Below are 27,139 nucleotides of genomic sequence, written 5' to 3'. Positions count from 1 at the left end.
TTTATTCATTTATTTGACAGAAAGAGACAGTGAGAGACAGAACACAAGCAGGGCGGGTGGGAGAGGGAGAAGCAAGCTTCCCGAAGAGCAGGGAACCCGACACGGGGCTCGATCCTAGGACCTGAGATCATGACACTAAGCCAAAGACAGAGCTCTACCAACTGAGCCACCCCAGTGCCCCAGAAGTTAAAATTTTTATATTGCTCCTAAACACTTCATAGTTTACAATACCTTAAAAAGATTTTTTTTTCATTTCTTTAAAGTAAGAGAGAGAGAACACATACCCAAGTACAATGGGGATGGGTGAGGCAGAGGAAGAGGGAGAGAGAGAATCTTAAGCAGGCTCCACACCCAGCACAGAGCCAGACTCCGGGGATTGATCTCATGACCCTGAGATCATGACCTGAGCCAAAAATCAAGAGTCACTGCTTAACTGACTGAGCCACCCAGGTGCCCCCTCCTTTTCAATAGCATTTTTAAATGACAATTTTTGTCTTAGGTCAAGCAGTAATTCATTATTTGTCTCTAGTGTGTGGATGGGGTCATAAAAAGGTGAGTTAAATTTAATTTTGATATATTTTAATGTATTGCTTAGTTTTATTTTATATTATTTATTAGTACACTTAATAGCATGCTTTGTAATTATAAAATTAACTAACCTAGAGCTTTTCAAAATGATCAACTATGAAATAAGTCCGTGCCATTCTCACTTTCTTTTTTTGGGAGGGTGGGAGAATTGTTCTTGAACTACAGTGGCCATGCAGAAAAATGAAAACCTTCATAAATTTCACAAAATTTCATAAAATTCACAAACTGCATACACTCAGGTAACCAGCACCCGGATCAAGATATTTGCAAATGACACTTACAAACAAAGGGCTGATATCCAAGATCTATAAAGAACTCCTCAAACTCAACACACACAAAACAGACAATCATGTCAAAAAATGGGTGGAAGACACGAACAGACACTTCTTCAAAGACGACATACAAATGGCTAAAGACACATGAAAAGATGTTCATCATCACCAGCCATCAGGGAGATTCAAATCAAAACCACACTGAGACACCACCTTACACCAGTTAGAATGGCCAAAATTAACAAGACAGTGTAGTGAAAAGAAGGGCCATATGTACCCCAACATTCATAGCAGCAATGGCCACAATTGCAAAACTGTGGAAAGAACCAAGATGCCTTTCAATGGACAAATGGATAAGGAAGATGTGGTTCATATATACCATGCAGTATTGTGCCTCTATCAGAAAGGATAAATACCCAACTTTTGTATCAACATGGGCAGGACTGGAAGAGATTATGCAGAGTGAAAGAAGTCAAGCAGAGAGAGTCAATTATCTTATGGTTTCACTTACTTGTGAAGCATAAGGAATAACACGGAGGGCATGGGAGATGGAAAGAAGGGAGTTGGGGGAAATCAGAGGGGGAGACGAAACATGAGAGACTGTGGACCCTGAGAAACACACTGAAGGTTTTGGACGGGAGGGTGGGTGGGAGGTTGGGTAAGCCTGATGGTGGGTATTAAGGAAGGCACATGTTGCATGGATCACTGGGTGTGGTGCATAAACAATGAATTCTGGAACACTGAAAAGAAATTTTTAAAAAAGAAAAAAAAGAAACAGAAGCTCCTTCTCCCTTTTGTTCTATTTTATTTGCCATCTACTTTTCAAAAGAACCACTATCTTGAATTTTAATAGGATAGATACATCTTAATCTTTTTGAAAATTGTGTTTTGTTGAATCAGTCCTCAATACAATCAAGATGTGCCTTAGAAACATCTTTCACTAGACAATCCTCAATGAAAACCCTCTTCTGGCCAAAGCAGGGTCTCGTTATGACAAACAGTGTTAGCAAGGGGCAAGGGAAGTCCACTGTGTGTAACTCAGCCAATGGGGATATTTACGGGGTATCAAAGATCCTACCCTACGGCAGTGGTTCTCAACCTTCAGCATGCATGTGAATAATGTGGAGGGCTCATAAAAGCACAAATCACTGGGCCACATCCCCAGAGTTTCTGATTCTGGAGGTTTGGGGTGGGACCTGCTTGTCTAACATGTTCCCATCATAATGCTTATGTTAATCTGGGGGATCTCACTCTGAGAAGTATCTCTCGGATATACACCTGACATCAAACTGGCAGAGAAGCAGACAGATCTGGAAAAAGAGAAGCTTAATATTTAGCATTTCACCAATACTTAGAATACTCTGTTAAACTCACTGATTTTAGCACTTTACCTCTCCAAGTTCAACCATCAGTTCACAGTATCTCTGAATTTGTCCTAATCTCAAATGTATGTCAGCAGCTTCCTTCAGCCTTTCCTCTTTAGTGGGGACCCCAATGCCACCACCAAATTTAGACATCTTGACTGTTGTCAATTCTTGGGCTTCAGACTGGTTAAAAAGAAAATAAAATTTTCTAAATTTAATTATCAAGAGCTGGTGATAACAGATGATCATAAAAGCATTGCAGGAGCATGTACTTTAAAAACATGTAGCACTGGAAACTAAATATTTTTAAAAATCAGTGCTTTTTCTCTATAAAATATGATACCTCTCCTACTGTAATATTTTGGTGTGGGTATGGGATAAAAAAGTGGATGTATCTGGTGTGGGCAGGGAGAGGCTAAATCCCACGGTCCCTTAAAACTCACCACGTGTTTTGGTTATACAGAAATGCAGGGCCCAAAAGGTCGTGAGTGATAATGTAATCACTGGAAAAAATACACAAATATCTGGAATAAAAATTAAAAATGACAGGCTCACTGTAACTGGCTCCTATACTGGCAAGAGGTAAGAGCTGCCGTCTTTTAGTGGAGCTGTGACTACAGAAAGTCCTCCTTTAGGAAAATAACTGTTTCGTCTGACCTTCAAATCCCCATCTCTGGCCCAGTTCTCATACTCTAATGGTTAAGTTAACCATGCTGTTTCCTTACAAATATAAGACCCATTTCCACTTTCTGGTCCCTGCACTGGTTTGTTGGTACTGGTTATCACTCCACGCATAAGGTAACTGATAATTTTGTAATGAAATTCATTAGGAGCTCTAATATGGCCAGTTTTAATAAAACTTATCCCAGAATACAGTCTATTGGGCCTCTGAGACTAAGGTTAGAGTGGTCTGTATGTCAGGGTCATCTGGTAGTAGGTAAAGCATTTCAAGGAGTACCAAGTGACCTTTGAAGAAATTCATAAGATTCAACCTATAAACCATGGCTGCCTCAATCTGGTCTCAAATAATTCAGACTCTCATGACTGATTTTTACATTTATCTCTCCTCAGTGTTCACTTACTGTAGTCTACTAACTCTAATTTTATACATTTTTCAAAATAATTTTTGTATTTCAACAATGAAAAGGCAAAACTAATTTCTGCTTGAGGACATGATCCTTGCATACTTTACTTACCATTCGGAACTTAATCAGATGTTTCAAATGCATTATTCCTTTACAGTAGTTCTGAGGAAGCAGGCTATCGTCCTGTCCTCTGATCACAGCCACTAAATTCCACAAATTGTCACTGCCACCTGGAGGCTGAAAGGTTGATACAGAATAACCAAAGAGAAAATAATGCATTCGAAACCCCAAAGAATTTAGCATCTTTAAAAATAAGAGGCAGGGGGCTCCTGGGTGGCTCAGTGGTTAAAACCTCTGCCTTCAGCTCAGGTCATGATCCCAGGGTCCTGGGATCAAGCCTCCCATCTGCTCAGCAGGGAGCCTGCTTCCCCCTCTCTCTCTCTGCCCGCCTCTCTGCCTACTTGTGATCTGTCTGTCAAATAAATAAAAATCTTAAAAAAAAAAAAAAGAGGCAGGCATATATCTAAGTTAGAAAACTGACAAAATAGTAATATATCTCATTTATCGTTCCTGGTTTCCATTTGCTTTCTTATTCTGAACCAACTACGTTCAGAGGAACCGCTGAGTTGGGACGGTAAGTATAAATATGTGATAACGACAATAGTTGTAATGACTCATTCTGATTACAGGGAAAATGTTCACGCTTAGCTCCTATTATACTCACTGATAAATATTCTGAAAACCATCTTAGTTTTTTTGCTCGAGGATTACCAGTTAGTTTCTCTATTTCGTGTTTAATATCTCTTGACACTTTACCACACAGTAGAGGAGGACTGCCTTGTTCTATAGCATGATCTAAAGAACAGACAATTCAGTGAGAAAGGACTGCTTTTAAGATAGTATTTAAAAATAAAATCTAATACATGCATATTTTCAATACCGGTGTTCCCGATAATTTCTTCCCAAGATCTGTCTGCCAGAATATTTATTAGTAAAGGAGTGATTAAAGGTGTTAATGACCAAAGTCTCACTGTAGAATCACGGGAGCAAGAGGCCATAGTGAAGGGGCGGCTGGGATGACATGTTAAACCTGATGGGAAAAAGAAACCCATTTTAACAAAAAGTAAACACTGAAAAATATTATTTATTTATGTGTACCTCATAAAACTTCTACAGAATTGAAGTTATATAGAAGTGTTTTGAAACAGCATTTCTATTTTGGCTGAAATGATACAAGAATATATTATTTAGCATATTCTCTAAGTATGAATACAAAATTGAGTAATGATTAGCTAACGGTCCTGGTGAAAATGCTGAAATTCCATTTCAGCTGGTTCAGCAGCTAGCACACTGTCAGCAATGGCGTCACGGTAATCTGTGAGGAAATGGAGGATGGTTGGAAGTTCTAATATAAGAAGAAAGAGAACTGGGACCTTCCAGTTTAGAACAACCAGAAACACAATTCTTTTCCACACTCAGCCCCTCTGCCTCAACTGAAAGGCCACTGAGGTAAAGTTTACGGACACAAGTGGCTAGAGTGGGGTGACTTTCTCTAAGGAACCATATTTGCCTTCCTAATTCACCACTTATGCCCATCAAGGTTTGGGCCTATAAATGAAAATGACATGCAAAAGACAAGAACTCCGGTTTCTATACCCAGATTAATTGTTTTTACAGACTTACTATTACATTAAAAAGCAAAACATTGTCCTAAATATCCAAGAGTAGAGATACAGGAACGGCTAGATAAGTTACACCTACTTTCTCACTGATTTCCTGTGTTACAACTTCCTTCTGCAGTGATGGTAAAGGAAGGAAAAAAATCCAAGCCATTATGTGTGTGCATGTGTGTGCGTGCACATGGAAACATAAATAACTCCTCATGACATTTTGGATTATCTTCTGTGTATTCTGATATTCCAATAATGAACAAGTACAGTTTTAATAAGAAAAAGGTTATTATAAAAGGAAACAGTGAACATTGTATTTCTCAGAAATCATAAACTTCATTAATAAAGCAAAATTTAAAAGTGCATGAAAACACTTTACCATATACATCTGCACCATGATCATAAACAGTATCCAAACAGGTTCCTTCTCGGGTGTCCCATACTTTTATAGTGTAGTCCCAGCTGCCAGAGATGAGGAGATACGGAATCTCGGTGTTCCACATTAATCCCCTCACAGGCGCAGTGTGGCCACTAAGAATGTTTATGCAAGCATCTTGAGTATAATCCCAGATTCGAACCGAACTGAAAACAGAATATCATGTATTATAATACATGTTCTAATTTGTCTAAAGTATTGGCACATGCTTAGAGGAGCACAATTATTTCTCAGTAAATTTAAAAAGCATTTTAAGTTTCAAAGTATGTTATAATTCTTTTATTTATAGCAGAAGAAAATAAATAAGTAGGCTATATTTTTTCCCCTACTTTAACTGGTCCTTTACTAATGATCCTACATCTACCATTTCACAGTTTATAGACCTAAAAAATTTCTTTCTTAAAGTAAAATATTCAGATAAAGCCAAAAAATATTACTAATAATATGGGTACAATAATTTAACAACACTCACATTATTTGTAAATCATAAAAATATAACATGTACATTGGGTATTATTTGAAAAATCAATTCATCTCTATGCTCTTATGAAAGAGTAAATCATTCCTTCATGTTTTGGTCAATAAAGTAAGTTGGTTAGTTGGTGTGGAATCACTAAAATCAAGTACAAAATTTAACTGTATTCATAATATTACTTGAATCTACCAACTGTACAAAATACAATGGTACTGAAAAAAATCTGAACTCAAAAATCAATTTAAGACCTCCAAATTCCAATAACAATTGGATAATTGGATAATTCATAATAATTTTTAGTTACAGATTTATATCAACCTGACAGTGCCAAAATATTAATACTCCAAAGATTATATGACACTATAAAGGAGACACATTACATATGTATTTTTCATTTCTTTAAGGCATATTTATTTCTGCTTTCTATAAAGACTTCCTTCTTTTTCCCATTATCCTGGCACCTGTGTCTAGGCATAGCACAACCTAATTTTGTGCTAAATCCTTACGCTAGCACTGAATTGGTTTGGGTTGATACCATGTTTTCATAAGTAAGCTAATGTTAAAGTGAGGTGAATCAAAATACTTTAATTTATCATAAGGGACACTCATTAGAACAGGTGCTCTTGCTTTGTGACGTAATTTAGATTAGGCAAACATCAGACTAATATCATAATTACATTTTGTACCCCCGGGGCAAATAATACATTATATGTCAAAAAACAATTAATAATAAAAAAATTTTAAAACACAGAAAAAGCTTTATACATCCCACTGTACGTAAGCATTATTTAAAGGTGCTAGATAGCTTATTACCTGTATAGCCATATAAAGGGACCCATAACTACAATTACAGAAGACTTCCAAGTTTCATTAGCATAATTAAGTAAAATAATCTTACTGCTATCTTTCTCACAAATATTTCTTAGACAATGGTTGAAAATTACACTTTTTAAAAATGTAGCAGTAGCATTCAGACACTGAGGTCTGTGTTAAGAGACGAACAATCTCTAAGTCAACTCATTCGCTGGGACATGATAACCTTACTGTAAGCAACATCTCCAGTGATAACCCACAGAACTCTCACAATTGATTTGCTTAGGAAATCTGGATGGATGCCAAAATTTTAAGATGAAAAGAGTCAATTATTCAATATTAAACTTGTGTTTACTGTACACTATGATTTCTATCTGCATAAAGTAAGATTTTTCTTACCTAAATTTATCTCATATTCAAATAGGGACCAAACTGTACTATGAAAATCTATCCTGTTTGAATATAAAATAGAGACAAAATTTCAGTAACTTTTTCACAAAGCCAGGAAAAAATGTTAAATCACTCTCATTTCTAAATAAATTCTCTTCATGCTAAAAATACATGATCATCTTCTTGTTTTCTATTCTTAATGAAAACAGAGTACAGCTGTTTTCCATATTAACTATCAGGACACTACTAAAAATAAACTCTTCTCTATATTTTACAGAGATTTGTTCGTTTCAGATTTTTCGCTTTCCGAAATGATTCTTCCCAAATTTTTGTTTCTGTTAACTATGTTGCTAATAAGATAGAAATAAGCATCCATAATAAGCAAAACAAGTAAGGAAATAGAAATCACGAGCATGATAGCATAAGCATGGCAAAATTTAATTTACTATGGTTAAATGCAATTAGGTAATTGTTAACGGCTTATACATCCTGGTTATATGCACATGTTTAAAACATTTCCACCCATAAGCTGGATCATGTATAAGTATATACATTTCTAGAAGATTATAAGCTTATGAGTTTAAGGACTAAAAAATTAGAATCCAAAAATACATACCCATCATCAGAACCACTACAAAGAATTCCCTCGCTCAGAGGAGACCATTTAACATGGAACACTTTTGCAGTATGTCCACTAAATACTTTTAGTGGTTGATCAGAGCTGGTGGCCACATAATAAACACGAACATTTTTATCTTCACAGCCAGTGGCTATCATGTCTCTGAAACACCATCAATGGCACATTAAAACATGAAAAAATATTGATATTATTTGTTACCAATAACAGAAAATCACAGTCCTAGTTTCCCAATTGTCTCTGGTGGCTGCACCAGCTTGAGATGCTTTGACTCTTCCAACTAGGGATTCTCTGTAAGTAAAATACGTGGATATGATCTTTCAGTGACCTTTGTTATTCTCAAGAGAATGAGAGTAACTAAGCAACCATTTATATCTATTGACATCCTAGCTGTCATACTTGGAACACTATTCCAAATGGAGTCAGGAGGTCTAAGGCAGACCCATAGAAATTATGCCCGAACAGTCTCCCTGAGGAACATTAACAATCATACAAACAGCCCCCATACTCTATACAGAAGTTACACATTTTGGACCCAACTGTTACCATGATCTTCCGCAAACTTCAAACTGTTGATTTTTGTCACGTGGGTTATTATACTTGCATTTATTTAAGCCCATATGTATAAATACACCAGTTTGCAAACTGGCATGCCAATCTATAAATGTGCTAAAACCTGTAAAATTTTACATCTGCCTAAGTCCCACTGATAAATGGGCCAGTCTCTACATGTGGGAAAATACACTTTACATAATAAAAATATTTACATGTATACATGAGAATGTTTTGTTTATGTGTATATGGACACATGAATATAATATTTTAAAAATTAAATAATAAACATTCAAGGAATATACATATAGAAAGATATCCAAATTATAAATTCAGAAATATCTTATGAATAAACTTTTATAAGTTCAAGGTATTTTTCACTTATCACTGAAGGGACAATGTAAAATATGGATACTGCTATTAGAACATTTTAAAAAGGTTTTTAAGAGTAAAACTGAAATTTATTAGGTATACTTGGTAGTAAGCATAAATGTTAATCAACAAAACATTGCATTAATGTCTAATTTTTATTTCAACTGGTCAAATACTTATTAACCAATAAACAGAAATAAAAATGTGGAACTGTTCTATTGATCAGACACAAGATAATTCTATCCATTTGTTTATTGACGAAATATTTTTTAAACATCTACTTTGCTCTAGGCACAGTGAGGGTTAGCAGCACAATGTTTTCTAAGAATATACTGCTAACAATAGATAACACAGTTGCTGATCTCACAGAGCTCATATTGTAGAGGACAAGACAGCCAATTTCCAACTAAAATTTAATTATGTTTTTAATTTATTTTTTATTAACATATAATGTATTATTTGCCCCAGGGGTACAGGTCTGTGCAACCACTTTGACCTCAGCCCCAGCAACTTCTTCCTAGACACACCACCAAAGGCAAGGGAAGCAAGGGCAAAAATGAACTATTGGGACTTCATCAAGATCAAAAGCTTTTGCACAGCAAAGGAAACAGTCAACAAAACCAAAAGACAACTGAGAGAATGGGAGAAGATACTCACAAACAACATATCAGATAAAGGGCTAGTGTCCAAAATCTATAAAGAACTTAGCAAACTCAACACCCAAAGAACAAATAATCCAATCAAGAAATGGGCAGAAGACATGACAGACATTTCTGCAAAGAAGACATCCAAATGGCCAACAGACACATGAAAAAGTACTTAACATCACTAGGTATCAGGGAAATACAAATCAAAACCACAGTGAGATACCACCAGACACCAGTCAGAATGGCTAAAATTAATAAGTCAAGAAACAACAGGTGTCGGTGAGGATGTGGAGAAAGGGGAACCCTCCTACACTGTTGGTGGGAATGCAAGTTGGTGCAGCTACTCTGGAAAACAGCATGGATGTTCCTCAAAAGGTTGAAAATAGAGCTACCTTACGACCCAGGAATTGCACTACTGGGTATTTACCCTAAAGATACTAATGTAGTGATCCGAAGGGACATGTGCACCTTAAAGTTTATAGCAGCAATGTCCACAATAACCAAACAGTGGAAGGAGCCTTGATGTCCTTCAACAGATGAATGGATAAAGATGTGGTATATATATATACAATGGAATACTATGCAGCCATAAAAAGAAATGAAATTTTGCCATTAGCAATGACGTAGATGGAACTAGAGGGTATTATCCTAAGTGAAATAAGTCAATCAGAGGGAGACATTTATCATATGATCTCTCTGATATAAGGAATTTGAAAGGCAGGGTGGGGGGTCCTGGGGGCTAGGGAGGGAAAAAAATCAAACAAGATGGGATCAGGAGGGAGACAAACAACAAGAGACCCTTAATCTCATGAAACAAACAGAAGGTTGCTGGGGGGTGGGAGGGTAGGGATAGGGTGGCTGGGTGGTGGACATTGGGGAGGGTATGTACTATGGTGAGTGCTGTGAAATGTGTAACAAATCAACGAAAGTAGGAGCTGGTTCTTTGAAAGAAGTAATTATGGTTTTTAAAATTATATGTGTATATATATGTATATATATATAAATATATATATATATATATATTACTCATATGGCTAATAGTTCTGTGTCAAGTAATTCCTAGTTGATTTTGTTTCATCATGGTAAGTGTGCTCTTCACTATGCATCCCCTTATTTCCCCCATCTCTTCACCCACTTCCTTTCTGGAAACCATCAGACTGTTTTCTACAGTTAGGAGTCTGCTTCTTGGTTTGCCTCTTTCTCTTTTTGTTTTCCTTTGCTCATTTGTTTTCTTTCTCATATTCCACAGATCAGTGAAATCATATGGTTTTTGTCTTTCTCTGACTTAGTTTGCTTAGCGTTATACTGTTTAGCTCCATCCATGTTGTTGCAAAGGGCAAGATTCCATTCTCTCTCACAGCTGAATAGTATTCCATCGTGTATTTCTACATATATTCACCACATCTTCATTATCTATTCATTTTAACATTTGCTCTTCCAACCCACTGAGCACGGAATGCCTTTCCATTTCTTTGTGTTCAGTTTCTTTCATCAGTTGTTTTATCGTTTTCGGAGTACAGGCCTTTCACTCTTTAGTTAAGTTTATTCCTAGATGTTTTAATTGGTTTTGGTGCAATTATAACCAGGATTGTTTTCTTAATTTCACTTTTCTGAGGCTTCCTTATTAGTGTATAGAAATGCAACAGATTTCTGTACATTGATTTTATATTCTACAACTTTACTGAATTCATTTATCAGTTCTAGTGGTTTTCTGCTGGAGTCTTTAGGGTTTCCTAAACCATCTGCATATAGTGAAAGTTTTACTTCTTCCTTGCCCATATGGATGCCTTTTATTTCATTATGTTGTCTGACTGCTGTAGCTAGGACTTCCAGTAATATGGTAACTAAGAGTGGTGAGAGTGGACATTCTTGTCTTATTCCTGACCTTGGGAGGAAAGCTCTATGCTTTCTGAGTAGGATAGTGACTGTGGGGTTTTCAGATGAGGACTTTATTATGTTGAGATATGTTCCCTGTAGGCCCACTTTGCAGAGGGTTATCACGAATGGATATTGTACTTTGTCAAAGGTTTTTCTGCATCGTTTGAAATGATCATAGGGTTTTTATCCTTCTTATTGATGTGATGTATTACGCTGATTGTCTTGCAAATATTGGACCACGTTTGCATCCTAGAAATAAATCCCACTTGATGGCGGTATATGATTTTTTAAAATATACTGTTGGATTCAGATTGCTAATATTTTGTTAGACTTTTGCATCTATATTCATGAGAGATACTGGTGTGTAGTTCTCTCTCTTTTTTTTTTTCTCCCCTGGTTGCTTTATCTGGTTTGGGTATCAGGGTGATACTGGCTTCACAGAATGAGTTTGGAAGTTTTCCTTCCTCTTGTATTTTTTGGAATAGTTTCGGAACAAAAGATATTAGCTCTTTTTTAAATGGTAGAATTTGCCTGTGAAGCTGTCTGGTCCCGAACTTTTGTTTCTTGGGTGCTTTTGGATTACTGATTCAATTTCATTGATGGTGATCGGTCTGTTCAAATTTTCTATTTTTTCCTGCTTTAGTTTTGGTAGATCATATGTTTCTTGGAATTTATTCATTTCTTCTAAGTTGTCCAATTTGTTGGCATATAGATTTTCATGATATTCTGTTATAATTGTATTTCTGTGGTATTGGCTCTTATTTCTCCTCTTCCACTAGTTATTTTGTTTATTTGGTTTTGTTGTTTGTTTGTTTTTTACAATGAGTCTTGCTAAAGGTTTAGCAATTTTGTTGGTCTTTTCAAAGAACCCAGCTCCTGGTTTCGTTGATCTGTTCTATTGTTTGTTTGTTTGTTTTAATGTGGTTTTTTGGTTTGTTTGTTTTAGTTTGTATTTTCTTCCTTCCTTCCTATCTAGATTTTATTTTTAATTAATCTCTATACCCAACATGGGGCTAGAACTCACAACCCTGAGATCAAGAGTTGCATGCTCCACTAACTAGCCAAGTAGGCACCTCTCTATGATTTATTTCTGCTCTAATCTTTATTAATTTTATTTGTTATAATTACTTTTATTAAGTGCTCCCAGGATATCATAGAAGAAATTTACCTAACATGGGGATCCAGAAACACTTTTCTGTAGGAGTAGTTTGATGCTGAGAACTGGAATATAGGTGGATGTTCCCTAAATACAATATAGAAGGGTTGTGTGCATGGGGTGGGGAACAGATTCCTAGATATAGGGAGACAGCATGAGAGAAAGCTTCAGTATGAAAATAAGCTGACTAGTTCAAGAAACGGAAAGCCAGTGCGGCTGAATGCAAAGAACAAGAGGGAGCCAGGCTTGCAATGGCATGATTAAAACACACAGGAACCAGATTATACGGGGGCTCCCCTGTCGCGCCCCTAAGATTTTGCATTTTACCCTACAATCAGTGTAAGCAATGAAATGGTGTACTGAGACCCCCTTGTTAAATACTTTGACTTTGACATCAAGAAGGTGGGGCAGGGAGACAAGGAAGCAATGACACAGGATGTGATTTAGAAGGCTTTTGAGGAAGTCCAAAAGCAAACAAGTAGTATTGGGTTGGGGAGTTCGGAAAGGAGTGGCTGGAAAAGGAGCATTTACATGGATCGCATCACAGGACTTGCTGGCCGACTGGAAATGGAAACAGATCAGATGACAAGGCATAAGAGAAGAGGCCAAGGATTTTGGCTTCGGCAGCTTTGTTATGAACATTATCAGGCCACGTAGATGGGGAGTCCTGGGGGAGGAGCTGGGCACAAGCTCACTTTGCATAAAACCTCTGACAGGTTTTATAGGTTTATAAGGTTTATAAACTCTTCTATATTTACTGAAAGAAATACACAGATCCATCATTTTTTATGTGATTTAACCCAGAACACAAGTATAACAGGTTTTAATATTATAATATGTATATTTTCCACTTGCAATATGGAAAAACGTAATTTCACATTATTTTCACAATATCTAAAGGAGGTTTGAATCTTTAAGTACACTTTATACAGAATAAGAGGTTTGAAATGCAAGATTCTTGGAAGTGCAGTGACTTGAAGGATCAGTTTTAGAGGGGATTTGACTTGGATTAATTTTTAAATCTGACTTGATGTTTACATGGTAAATACTAGGCTTGTAAGGAAGGATGACCCTTCAAAACTATGCACAAGTTCTAAATTTCGGGAAATCATGCAGTTTCAGGGCATTGCAGGGGGGAGGACAGTGGAAAGTTCTGGTGGAATAACACCACTGGCGAGACTCCTGGAAGGGTTTAGGGAAAGGGTCACATACACTTCCACGGTAGAAGCCACATACAGATTCAGACTAAATTTCCATTTTTTATTAGTTAGTCTTATGCTTCTTCCTAAACACCAGCTAATGTAAACAATCAATTACAAGGCCAGACAACGAGATCATTACTCTAAAGAGAGTGATGAGTATTACCTGTGGGAATAACATTAAATTTCAGGTTTATTTAAAATCTCAGAAGTTATTTATCTTGGGAAAAAAAGAAATTCTTACTTGTTGTTCTGGCTCCAATCACAACCAAATACCGCAGCTGGATGTTTGTATTTGTGTAGCACTTTACCATCAATTGTTCGAATAATACTGAAATTAAGTATAATAGATTAATAGAAAAAAAATTACGAATACATTATTTACAAAAACAAAGCCAGTATTTTATAATTCAAAAGTAAGTTTTTTAGGATAGAGACCTTGTCTTCAAAGCACAGGGAACATTTAAAAATATTAAGTAAATGATATCACCAATTATGAGTATATTTATATCAGACAGTATTAATTATGGCAATCCACTTAAATCAATTTGAAGATGATAAATTTTGATTTAGAATATTGCTTATAGAATATTTTTATATTCTATTTCTTACAGAAATATTTTTATAGAATTTCTTATAGAATATTTTTAGTTGAGAAAAAACATAGTTTAACACATATATTTTGAAACAATGATATAACTAACATATGCTTCAAAATTTAGCAGTTCAAAATTTATATTTCAAAGAGCTCATTTATAATGCAAGTTGCATGTACTATTTTACCAAGTCCAAGACACGCAAGCTGTAACATTGTTGTGGCACATTCTGAGTGACATAACTAGAAATTTGGAGGATCTCTTCTCCCCAAAAGAATACATTTTAGCTGCAAAAGTTAAAGAGGCTCTAAAACCCAACTATATCATTGCCATAACAAAGGGCAGCTAATTAAAAAAAAAAAAGAAAAAGAAGCAGCAGCAGCAGCAGGAACTGTATAAATTAATGTATCACAGAGTTTTAAAAGTCTTTAGAAAAGATAGGCCAATGAAAACTTCTGAGGCTACTGGGAAGTGGTTGCAAATGTTTAGTCACTGCCTATGGTTATTTATCAAATAACCATAATCAGTGATGTCCTGAAAGTCCGTGGTAAAGCTAACTGTGGATCACGTTATCCAAAAATTCTGAAGCACATCTATTGTATTTTGGTATTTATCCATTAGCAAATAGTTCTTTTCAAGGCAAAAAAATCACTAATATGTCTATTTTTGGAAAATTTCCCCTTCCTGGTAAAGATCTTTGGTTTCCATAACAACTGTCTTTTTCACTGAAATTAAAGAGAGGACGAGAAAATTGGGCTGGGCCCTGCCAAACCCAACAGGAGACCATCTCTCCTACATTGCCTGCTGCCACGCGCGATTCTACCACCTGCCGACAATGACAAAACCTACAGCCGCACAATAGCAACATCTGGATAAACACATTTGTTCAGCTCAAAGGTGATTCTTCCCTTACATATATATTCCTTGGAAACCTACTTTCTCCTGGGATCTAGCAGAATTAAGAAAGCACTGGCTTCTGAAACAGAGGGTCAGAGACGTTAGGCGTTTCCCACATGTGTTACCTTATTCTTTCTTGCAAAGGCTATTCATCCTTTTATAAATAATAGCATCTACAAAAGGCGAACAAGTGTCTAGACCACTTGATATCTCTTGAATCACCCGTGAAACTGAAATACCACTCCCTCAAAAACGTGATGAGGATTAATAAGACTCTTAGTGAAAAGTTCTTAAAGTCTCTTTGAGGTATTCACAGTATTTTAGTTACCACTCAGGAAGTATTTTCATTTAGAAATAAATGACTGGTTTATTTACTTGAAACCTCTCCACACTCTTATTTGGTACCGCTATGGAACACGGTCTGTGCCCGTGTGGGCTTGTACCCATGTACTGACGACAGCTGGCGGAGCCTACAATGGGATCTCGCGGACGACCCGGATGTACGTGCCAATGGGACACAACTGGTACTATCACATGCATCTGTAATAAGCAGTGTAACTTCATATCAAGGACTTACCAGAAGCCATCCCCACTGCAGGTGGCTATTCTTTTGGAATCTTTATGACTCCAGGCAACGCAGAATATTCCATTTTTTCCATGCTTCAAAAAATGCAAAATACCTATCAATAAAAAATAATTCACCCCTTTTTTTCTCTTATTTATTTACTTCTTCTAGTATTGCTCTTCTGTTAGGAACTTACTCTAGATGATGCTAACAGAGGCATTACTGTCAACAGCAGAAGCGGAACATAAACTTTAAAAATGTAGGAAGCTATCACACTTAAAAAACCAACCCCCTCTGCTAAGATATCGATTAAGAGGCTCTGTTTCAGTTTTGCAGACGCTGGCAGAGAGCCGAGATCTGCAGAATAAAGCTATGCTTGATGCCTTTTCCAGAAGTGCCTGCATGGAGACGAAGGCAGGGATCTCTCCACTTCCTAACCCGGTGCTACCACAACCACAGCAGAAGAAATACTGCAACTGTTATTACTGGTTGTTGTTCTAAATCCCAAAGGTTTCTGTTTTATAAAAACAAAGAAGGATTTAAGGTTCTTCCTGTCACAAACCACTCTATATTGACCTGTTCCTCTGCTTTCTTGGATTGGGTGGTGGGGAGGGATAGAGTCACAACCAGTATGATGAGGATTTGTAAAACCACAAGGAATATACTACACATGGGAATGTCATTCATCAGCAGGGCATGGGAGAATAAATGTTGCCATCGATCTATTTCCAACTTTTCTTTAACTTTATGTAGCAGTTCAGTTGTGGCTGCTGCTAAGGAGAGACTAAAGTCTTGAGTTTTAAGGCAACATTACTGAAGTGGTCTCTAGCTCGCTGTTTACTCCCTCTGTGTGGATCAAGGGGGTAGCTATACAAAGATGCGCATAAAAGGGAGGCAGTCTCTATATTCAGGGAACTGAAGGAGAGGAGGCCTCACGTCAGCTTCGTTTATCCCAGGAAAAGTGCAACTTAGGGCTTCTAAGACCCGGAATTTCCTTCTGTGAGACGTGGGTAACTCAGTTAATTACAGCCAGCACCACCCCGTATTAATTATCCTAGATTTAGGATCCTAGATTTAATCCCGGATTTAAGCACTTTTTCTATCAGTCACGACTATGCTCCAGAATTCTGGGGAGACATGAAAGGAAGTGAGGGTCACCCCCACCCCCCATGCTAGGATGCTGGTCGGGGGGGTCAGGGTGGGGCCGTCACAGTGCTGATGGGCAGACCTCTGAGGTCACAGGAGGCCAAGATGCCGTAAGAAGAGTTCAACAGAATGACCCCCAAGGATAACTTCTTTGAATGTAGGTCAAAAGTTTCTTTCTCAGATTTATTTCTTTTCTTTGTATATGACTATCATGGGATCAGTGCTGTTCTTGAGCGGGGGCGGAGGGCAGGTCGGGGCACTGCTGACCTGAAAGCATTGCGCTGGAGAGAAAGGGAGGACGGGAACGCTCCGGGCCTTTGTCAAAGCCTCCTCTTTAGGGGGCAAAATTGCTTACTGGGAGTTGGTAAAGGTTCCCTAATACTCTGCATTTTCCACGTTACTTTAGTGTCCCCTAGAAAATCAAAGCTGCTTGATCCTCAGAGGAAGATCAGTTTTTTGTATAAATAGCTTTAAAGTCATTTTCAAATAGATTATATCTTCAATAAACTCCAACAGTAATCACTTGAAATGAATGAAATTTCAAAAGAGAGATCCTTTTTTATTTCCCTTGATACATATCTAACATACTACAGTGAGATCACAGGCAGTTTCCAAGTATTAGTGGGACTCAGTAAAACACAGGATGACAATTAAATTCCAGGCAGAAGTCAAGTACAATGTTTGCCACTACCAGCAGGAAGGGGGGGGGGCGGTCTTAGCACTTGTCCTGGAGGAACAGAATTTGGGAAGTGGAAGGAAGTCCACGAAACTGTATAAATCCAACTTTCCCATCTTACAGGTGAAGAATCAGGTTCAAGACATTAAATGGTTCTCCCTACGTGAAAAGTGAATTGTAACAGAATTTAGACTGTAATTTGGAACTTGTTTCGAGTTTACTTTTCTTACAACTATTGAATATTTGCCCAGATAATTTTGTGGAGAATAAATCAGAATTCCTTTGAATGTCTAATACAACTATAGGTGAATTCTTTTATCTTAGACCCATCTATATGTTTCAGAATTCATTTCAACATGTGTATGTTCTCTTATTTTTTTTTCCCAAGTGACAGAACATAATGTAACCTGGCGATTATTAAATTAAGAGAGAAAAGCATTTACAAAACATGAGGCAGTATAAGACATTATACTATTCGGCTACCAATAAATACACCTTACCTCATTAAATCGTTGCACCATTTTGCCCTTTCTAACATCCCAAATAAAGGCACCATTTCGGGAAGTTGCTCCAGCAATACAATTTAAGTCACCTTAGGAAACAATTTGTTAGACATTATATGAAATGTCTGCCACACATGTAATTCTTTCCAAAATGTTAATTTTTGAAAAGGACTTGCAATTTACAATGTAATTTTTCTAAGTTATTTATTTATTTATTAAAGATTTTATTTATTTATTTGTCAGAGAGAAAGCGAGCGAAAGCGAGCACAGGCAGACAGAGTGGAAGGCAGAGTCAGAGGGAGAAGCAGGCTCCCTGCGGAGCAAGGAGCCCGATGTGGGACTCGATCCCAGGACGCTGGGATCATGACCTGAGCCGAAGGCAGCTGCTTAACCAACTGAGCCACCCAGGCGTCCCAAATTTTTCTAAGTTTTTAATGATGAAAATTATCAAATGTATGGAAAGAGAAAATAGTATAATGAATGTATTATCAACACAGCTTCAATTATCAAAATAAGGTCAACTCTCATTTTGTTTATAGTCTCTCTTGGGTTTCTTTGGAGCAAATCTCTGACAGTCTATCATTTCACCAATAAATACTTCAGTACAAATGTCTAAAAGACTCTTTCAATAACATGACCAAATTATCATAATCACGAACACAAAAATTATCAATAATTCTTCAATACTATCACTCATCCAGTCAGTATTTACATTTTTCTTTACACTCATCTAACGAGTTGTTTTTTTTGGTTAGGAAAGCATTTCTGTAAGCAGAACACATGAAAAAATCCAGGTTCTTTAAATCAAAAACCTAAACAATGTTCTTTGTTTGTAAGAAACAGAAAGATCCATGAACATCAAACTGCTGCTAAGTTAGCAGATGTTCTGATACATAAGTGTTTTTTGCAAGGCAGTCAAAGAGGCTTTCTGCATTAAAAGAAGGGAACAATTGTCCTGTGCTACCTACAAGTAAGACATGGAGGAAATACTTTGGAATAGATGATTAAAAACCTTAAAAAGATAAGTCCATACCATTTTCCTAGTATTTTCATTCTGCTCTCCTTTTTTGGGTTCTCAAATTATTGAGAAGTTTCCATATTAATTTGTACTTCTTTTTCTTCTCCTGTGGTTGCTACTCAAAAAAGGACAGCAAGCTACGCAATCCTCTAAACCCTACTCACTTCCAAGCCTACCGACCTTCGTAAATCTTTTAAATTTTAACCATACTTAACTAAAAGTAGTGATTCATCAGTAATCAAATTTCAAAAAAGTAAAGAATTTTCATTTTCCAACAGTCCTGCATTCCAGAGAGTGAACTAATGCTTTAGGTAAGATCAGGTTCTGTGTTATGAATCAGAACAACGGTTTTGACAGTTGCACTTTCTATTTAAGTTTTAGGTGTGAGGCTGAGCTAACACTGGGGAGGAAGAACTGTTCCGCGAGGAGCTGCCATAGCATCATGTCTCTGTGCCACCAGCCGGGGGCCCCGCACGCAGAAGCATACATATGGCACTGAGCGGGAGCCCAGGCCCAAGTGGGCCTGTGTAGACCTCGCTTCTGCCATCATTCACGAGGCACGTAAACTGGGGAAGTTACTGAGCCTCTCAGACCCTCTTAAATAAATGTTGGTAAGCACAAAACGTCAAATGGGGATGACTATGAAGAAGGCAGCAGGTAAGAAACCTAATTAGCTCTTTTTGTGCCTCACTTCTTAGTGAAGTAACTTTTTTTTTTTCAATTCGCCTTGTATCCAAGATGGCACTAAGTATATCCTACTTACAGAAACAACTACTGTCAGAGTAAGAGTTGGAAGTAAAACCTTCTTCTGAGATCTTCTGCTCATTGGGGGGAATAAGGGATAAATAAAACAGCACTAGCCTCCTAACCTTTTTTGTATCATGGACCTTTCTGAAAATCTGACTCCTATGATAATCTTTGACAGACACAGGCACGTACACATATAGGCTAAAACTTTCATGCATAAAATCCAAGAGATTCCCAGCATCCCTAAAAACATCTAAAACCCTTGACAGCCCATAAATTCAAGACTAAAAATCGCTGTGCACAAGGAGATAATCTAAAAAATAAGCTATATCCTGGTTATAGGTGGGTTTAAATATGTTACCACTACGACAAGTAAGAAAAGCATTCTATATATTTTATAAAGTGAAAAATTCATTTGGGTGTGCAAAACGAGATAGGGAAATAATGTTTTGGAGAAAAAACTGTCAGGTTTCAAGGACATCTTTTCTCTCCTTTATGTACAGGAAGGTATAAAGGAAGCATTTTTCTGAGATCAAACAAAAGGCCCTATTCAGGCACAGAAGTTCTTCAATGTTGCAGTGGTGGGATTTTTATCAAATTACATGGTCAACATTGAATGTGATTTTATAGAATCATTTATATTTAAAAACAGATATTAGGGGTGCCTGGGTGACTCAGTGAGTTAAAGCCTCTGCCTTTCGGCTCAGGTCATGATCTCAGGGTCCTGGGATCAAGCCCCGCAATAGGCTCCCTTCTCAGCAGGGAGTCTGCTTCCCCCTCTCTCTCTGCCTGCCTCTCTGCCTACTTGTGATTTCTGTCAAATAAATAAATAAAATCTTAAAAATAAGTAAATAAAAACAGATGTTATCAGGGAAAGATATACATTATTTTTTTAAAAATTTTCATGTATTTGATTCATATGAAAATTTTAAGGAAAACTTTTATCACATAAAATGTTACACCTTGAAAGGCATAGCTATACAAATGCAGCTAAAATTAGATGGTCAAGATCATCCTTACTGACTGTGGCTTTTGTATATGATTATGTCATAAAGAAAGGTCCAGAAATCAAAGTGCCTGCACGGGGCAGTTTATTCAAAACCCTCACAAAAACTGAACCAACATATATATTGGTACTAATTTGTCCCTACAATTATTTGAAGCAAGGTGGCACTGAGAGAAGGATATAATTCAAATGAAAACAAAAGTTAGGAGAGTCATTTAACTGCATTCTTGATTTTAATAAAACACTTCTTACCTGGCGCCCATGACAGGGAGTAAATAACCCCTTCATTACCCGGGGAGGTGTACACAGCTGTTAGTGTGTTTATGTCCCAGACTTTTATAGTGCCATCAAAAGAAGCTGTTGCTAGAAGATTGGGATCATCAGGTTTGAATTTGCAGTCAAAGATCGTTTCCACATGTCCCTAGGAATGTGGCATAGAGAAGTCACAACTACTGAGGAAGATTCGTGTTATTAAAAACAACAGTGTATAATCAAGTTGACATATGTACTACAGTTTTCAAATATTTACACAAAATATATTATACATACATATATATATGTAAGTACAAAATGAGAATCACTGTTGTGGTTGAATGTTCTCTATGCTGTTATTTTACTCTTTCATTCAGACCTAGATTTTATTCAACCATAATGCCTCCAATCTGCAACTAAATACAAAGGTGTTAAAAAACAAAAGAATGCAAAACATATCTTTTCTGATTATCATATACATGATACTGTCCTAGAAATGTATAAAACAATGAACTAGTGATAGTTATTATGTCCTTCTGGAAGTGTGATAGAAGACTAAGATGAAATTAAAACTACAGATCCTTAAATGCAAACCTTCTCTTTTTTATACCAATGACATACTCCAAAAGAACTTCATGATTTTGGCAGAAATAAAAAGGATCCAGCATAATCTTTATTTTTAATTAGTCTTGTTCAAAATTTTCTAACAACCCTTATTCTTCGAAAATTATTAGGGAAAAAAATCACTATGTCCTCTGGCTGGCAGGCATTATTAAAGTGAAAACAAGCCACTGAAATAATTTATAATCAAGGAATATTTTAGTTTTTAATGAGAACTATCAAAAAAATCAGTTTTCTAAATAAAATATTTTAACATGAAGATACACAGTCAACAGAAATGCTACTGAACTTAGATTGCATGATTTCTCCTTTGCTAATACAAGTTTTTATAGATTTAAATGTATTCTTATATTTTTCTCTCTTCCTTTTCATACATTTTTGGGAAAGTAAATGGCAATTTGAAGAACAGGAAGAGTTGACCGTACTGGAAACAAGTTTACATAAAAAACGACATGGAAAGGGAATAATCTAGAGGATATCTGCAAAAGGAATATTTAAAAATAACGAAGCTACATAATGTTGTAAGATTTTTTTGGCCATATTTCAATTTTTTCACTAGAGGACAAAATTAAATTTGTCCTAAAGTGATAGATACAATATTACTTTCTTTCCCTAAATTTCTTTACACGGGTGATTATAGCTCTAGATTCCTTTTCTAAGTTTTTCCCCAGAAAAACAACCAACATAAAAAAGTTTTTTAAATGTCTAAATGAGGGGGCGCCTGGGTGGCTTAGTGGGTAAAGCCGCTGCCTTCGGCTCAGGTCATGATCTCAAGGTCCTGGGATCGAGTCCCGCATCGGGCTCTCTGCTCAGCAGGGAGCCTGCTTCCTCCTCTCTCTCTGCCTGCCTCTCTGCCTACTTGTGATCTCTCTCTGTCAAATAAATAAATAAATAAATAATCTTAAAAAAAAAAAAAAAAAAGTCTCGGGACGCCTGGGTGGCTCAGTTGGTTAAGCAGCTGCCTTCGGCTCAGGTCATGATCCCAGCGTCCTGGGATCGAGTCCCACATCGGGCTCCTTGCTCCGCAGGGAGCCTGCTTCTCCCTCTGCCTCTGCCTGCCATTCTGTCTGCCTGTGCTCGCTCTCGCCCCCCCCCCTCTCTCTGATAAATAAATAAAATCTTAAAAAAAAATAATGTCTAGATGAGACTAGTGCAGACCTGTAGAAAGTAAGAAGGCATTTTTATGCACTATGAAATGGGATTTAAAGAAGCGGATTCTTGACAAATCGCAATTACAACACAATATACATTATTACATGCCTTCATTCGTTCACAAATTCATTTATTCAACAAAACTGAATAAAGTCTTGCTATGTGCTGGGCATTACTGAGGGAGTTTAAGTATACATAGAACAAAACCAGTCAAAAATGCGAGTCCTCAGCGAGGATGTACTCTTATTTTTATATGGAGGCTTAAAGAGCACAAGAACAAATGTTCACAGAATCCTAGAATGATTGTATTGATTTGATAACAGCAAAATTCTTAGAAGTCTTAGAAATCTCAGGAAACACTGAACCCAACCTTGTTCATTTCACAGATAGGAACAATAAAGTTTGGAGTGACTGGTACAGATGGACTTGTCCTTCCTCCTGAAAGAATACTTATTTTTTGTTTTGCTTCCAAAATATAGTACTGCAGTGTAATTTTCCAATACTATATGAAGGACCAACGGGGCGTACACAAGAATGGGAACACTACCAACCATGCAGAATAATCACAATAAGCTAAATAAACATCAATATTGAAAGAAGTTTAATGCTTAAAATTTTAAGAACTGTCCTAGTTTTGTCATCTCTCATTCTACATGTAATTTTAAAATGTTTCAGCCAACCAAGATAAAGTCCTAACATACAACTCTGTATGAAAATAACGTAAACAGTCATAGCATGTAAGTAAAAGAAAACATCAAGAGCTAACACAAAATAAGTGTGGTGTATAAAAGTAGGAATGCGTTGACAAACATACCAAGTCCCTAAGGAAATCCCATTTCTTGGCTCCCAAGTCATAAAGTCCAACTCCACCATCCAAGAAACAGCACACTGCATGCCCGGGGGGAAGAGAAAATGCCTGATTCTGTGTCAAAGTCGGCTGTGGAACTGCTTCGCTTGTTGAGGACATATAATGATTTTTAGTTGGAGACTGGGCTAAAACTAAAAAAGAAAATATAGACAAGTAAATATTTACACCAACAGCTTCCCACAAACTGGAATGAAACCACGGGGTCTAATTTGTAAAAAGGCCCCTGCTTTCTTTTATCCAGAATTTATGTCAGCAAACCATGAGGCAAGAACCATTTTCCGCCACAGAAGTGCTTCTGCAGCACTGCCAAAAATTATACATAGGGGTACATAAAAGTGGATGTTATTTTGAAGAGATGTATAAAAATGCAGGTGCAGCAAAATGGGTGGAAATTACTGAGTGAGGAACCACAACATGTTGTGACTATTTGATTTCTTATCGCCCCATAAATGAAACGGCAGCATCATTATTTTTTAATTTGAATTTTTTCAAAATGCTGACTAATGACTTACTTCCCCTCTACACATACAAACATGCATGAGAATGTTTTTATTTCAAAGCTAATAACTCTCTTCCACTAATTTCCAATCCAGTGAAAATAATTCTTTTCGAAGTTCTTTATAATTCACTGTAGTTTAGCACCCAAATTAAGAATCACGACTGTCTGACATACATTTGCATCTCAATTTTCCCCTCTTCTTCCTCAGGTTTATTTTCACTGTTCATTCACTTCCATGTCTCAATTTTAAATTATATAAATGTCTCTCTGTATGTTCTTTATCTCATTTTTTGTCTTCTTCCAAGAAGTTTTTCCTTAGAACATGAATATTCTCTTGCAAACATAATTCAAAATAATGAGACTGCTGGAAATGATCAGGCTAATCTATATTAATTATATAGAATATAGTGGAATATAGATAAATATTTCCCAGTAAATTCTCTTTTTGGTCCAAATATTATAAAGTCTTCTTTGCTGCACTCATTTGGATAATACTCATTTCTCAGAATCTGAGAATGACAGTAGGTCCAAACTAGCATAAACTACTAATAACAAAAGAGGCATTTGGTTCAATAAAATATTGCTGACAGCTTCATTAAAATTACTATGTTCGGTGGCCAGTTCTTCTAATATTTTAGAATGGGTTGTGTTGATACCTTTTATGTACCTATGTATCTGTTATTTATTTATTTATTTATTATTATTATTTTTAAATATTTTATTTATTTATTTGGCAGAGAGGCAGGCAGAGAGAAAGGGGGAAGCAGGCTCCCTGCTGAGCAGAGAGCCCAATGCGGGGCTCGATCCCAGGACCCTGAGACCATGACCCGAGCCGAAGGCAGAGGCTTAACCCACTGAGCCACCCAGGTGCCCCTGTAATTTATTTTTTTAAAGGATTTGGTGAGTATGTCTACATCTAAAATTTTTCATTTTCACATCATTTTTCTTATTCCACACTTTCTGTTACTTTAAAAAATTGGGAGGAAAAAACCAAGATGTCTAATAATAGGTAGCCTGAAAGGATTTGCTTAATAATGACAAGATTGGTATGTGCTTCTTTATATTTTTGGTTTTTCCTCTAATGAATCGGGGCTACTCTTATAATAAGAAAGAAAATATGAAAGAAGACAATATGTCATATTTCAGTCATCCCATGATAACAACTAAACAAAGAAACTAGTAACTTAAAAAAATACAGGATATATTAACAGTATGCTAGCGTCCAGCATATTACTTCTCTGGCCCTACCCCAGCGTAGGGTAGAAAAGGAGAGGCTTATCTTATCTTACAGGATAAGATATTATCTTAATATCTCCATTTATTAGCATTTTAAAAATGTAACCTGGCTCTAAATATTTTCAAATCAGTAATATTAGATATCGTGTGGCCTTGATCATTCCTTTAGTACACATACTGTAAAGGCTAATTTTAAAAATCTGATTCTCAGTAACATATAGTATTTGGTACTGTTTATTTTCTTTTTTCTTTCCACATTTTTATCTAATTTCCAGTAGGTTAACTTACAATGTAAATTTATTTTTTTATTATATTCATGTGATATGTTTATATCATTATATCGATCATTTTATTCAATAGCAATAAATCCAACATCTTAAAATACTGAATTTTGATATTTTTACTTACATTTTTTTCTTGGAGGAGAATTAAGCACATGTAAGCAGTGAAACCCTGTTTTCTTTAATTTAAAATTATCAATAGGTGTTGTTCTTGAAACATTCCAAATGCGCAAAACACCCACTTGAGAATCTAGCCAGATCAAGAAAAAAGCATTATGTTAACTAGTTTTATTTGAAACATAAAATGCCCAGAATAAAAGTAGTAACAAAAACTTAAACTTGCAACATTTGTAGTTTACAGACATTCTTGAAACAATAATGTACAATAACCCAAAGAAACAGGTGAAATGCTATTCATCCTTTTAATGTTTGGCTTATTTTGCTTTTTTCTGTTCCAGATCCTTCCCTAGGGTGAAAGACTGCCTGTTTTGGCAGCTTCCCCTATAAAGGTCATCAGAGTCTGATCACAAAAAAAGCACCCCACTGACACACTGCTCTAGGAAAGCCAGCTACAAAGAACTCTCCACCTCTAACAGTAAATAATATTTTGTCTTTTGAAATGTATGTAAACTGCTCCCTTGCTCACCTGCAACCAAGACTGCCTGATATACCAAAGACCAATTAGAAAGCTCCCTCACTTCCCCCAAATCCCACCTATTACGTAGAAGTTACTTTGGGAGACTTTCTGGCAGTTCCTCCAGGGATTAAACAGAGTCACCATAAGACTCAGTGACTATACTCCTACAACACAACGATAAATGTAAACACAAACACATGGCACATGTCGCACATACAGAATACATTCCAATTTATAAGCAGAAACCTGGAAAACTGAGCCTTCATTTCATATTTATTTGTCTTTATGTTAACGACATACAGTATAAATAAAAGTAAAGTAAGCATTTACTATAATAAATGATAACATTAGGATATTAATACATTTTATACAAAATTAACCAAAAAAAAAGAATATAATTTCCCTGACTCAGTTAGAGAATATACATATATTTAAAACTTTGGGTAACAGGGTAAACTTACCCCCAGTTACAAACATCCCAGGAGCACTGGGAACCCAGGCCAAGCACTGCACAGAAGCTGCTGCACTGGGAAAATTAAATGTTGTTATGCAATAAAGTGATTCTGAATCTAGCAGGCGAATTCCAAAATGCAAATTAGCCACAAGGAGATAATCAGTAGACAGTGGGTCCCATTCCACAGCTGTCACTGGGTCCTCTTCATCTGTCCCTTCAAGAGATTCAGGTCTCAGAACATGTTTCTGACTTTTATTACCTATTAAAATATAAAGAAAAAGATTTTAAACAAAATGCTCAAAAGAAAATCAACAACTGAGATCATATTAATTTCCTCTTTAACAGCTCTGGTCTCCGAGAGTACTGGGAACAGAGATCTGGCCTTGGTGTGCAGAGGCCCTAAGAGACACGGGAGTGCAGGGAGCGAGAGGAAAGTCAGACCAAACTGCCC

At 36.6% G+C, this 27,139-nt stretch overlaps 1 protein-coding gene across 6 annotated transcripts in view; it reads right to left on the bottom strand.

Annotated features, from left to right (window-relative positions):
- The window catches only part of WDR17 (WD repeat domain 17), a 104,599-nt gene that overhangs the window by 24,867 nt on the left and 52,593 nt on the right, over positions 1–27,139 (bottom strand). For all 6 annotated transcript variants that reach the window (XM_059384478.1, XM_059384477.1, XM_059384474.1 and 3 more), the window contains 13 exons: positions 26,696–26,947; positions 25,725–25,847; positions 23,528–23,712; positions 20,941–21,109; positions 17,915–18,006; positions 15,605–15,687; positions 13,779–13,865; positions 7,710–7,874; positions 5,359–5,561; positions 4,250–4,399; positions 4,034–4,164; positions 3,421–3,546; positions 2,252–2,407 (listed from right to left, as the gene is read on the bottom strand). In XM_059384478.1, coding sequence (XP_059240461.1) covers positions 2,252–2,407; positions 3,421–3,546; positions 4,034–4,164; positions 4,250–4,399; positions 5,359–5,561; positions 7,710–7,874; positions 13,779–13,865; positions 15,605–15,687; positions 17,915–18,006; positions 20,941–21,109; positions 23,528–23,712; positions 25,725–25,847; positions 26,696–26,947 — 1,922 coding nt within the window. The remainder of the gene's footprint in view (positions 1–2,251; positions 2,408–3,420; positions 3,547–4,033; positions 4,165–4,249; positions 4,400–5,358; positions 5,562–7,709; positions 7,875–13,778; positions 13,866–15,604; positions 15,688–17,914; positions 18,007–20,940; positions 21,110–23,527; positions 23,713–25,724; positions 25,848–26,695; positions 26,948–27,139) is intronic.

This window comes from Mustela nigripes, chromosome 18 (assembly GCF_022355385.1).
Source record: "Mustela nigripes isolate SB6536 chromosome 18, MUSNIG.SB6536, whole genome shotgun sequence".
Lineage (NCBI taxonomy): Eukaryota > Metazoa > Chordata > Mammalia > Carnivora > Mustelidae > Mustela > Mustela nigripes.
This window is presented reverse-complemented; position numbering and strand designations above follow the sequence as displayed.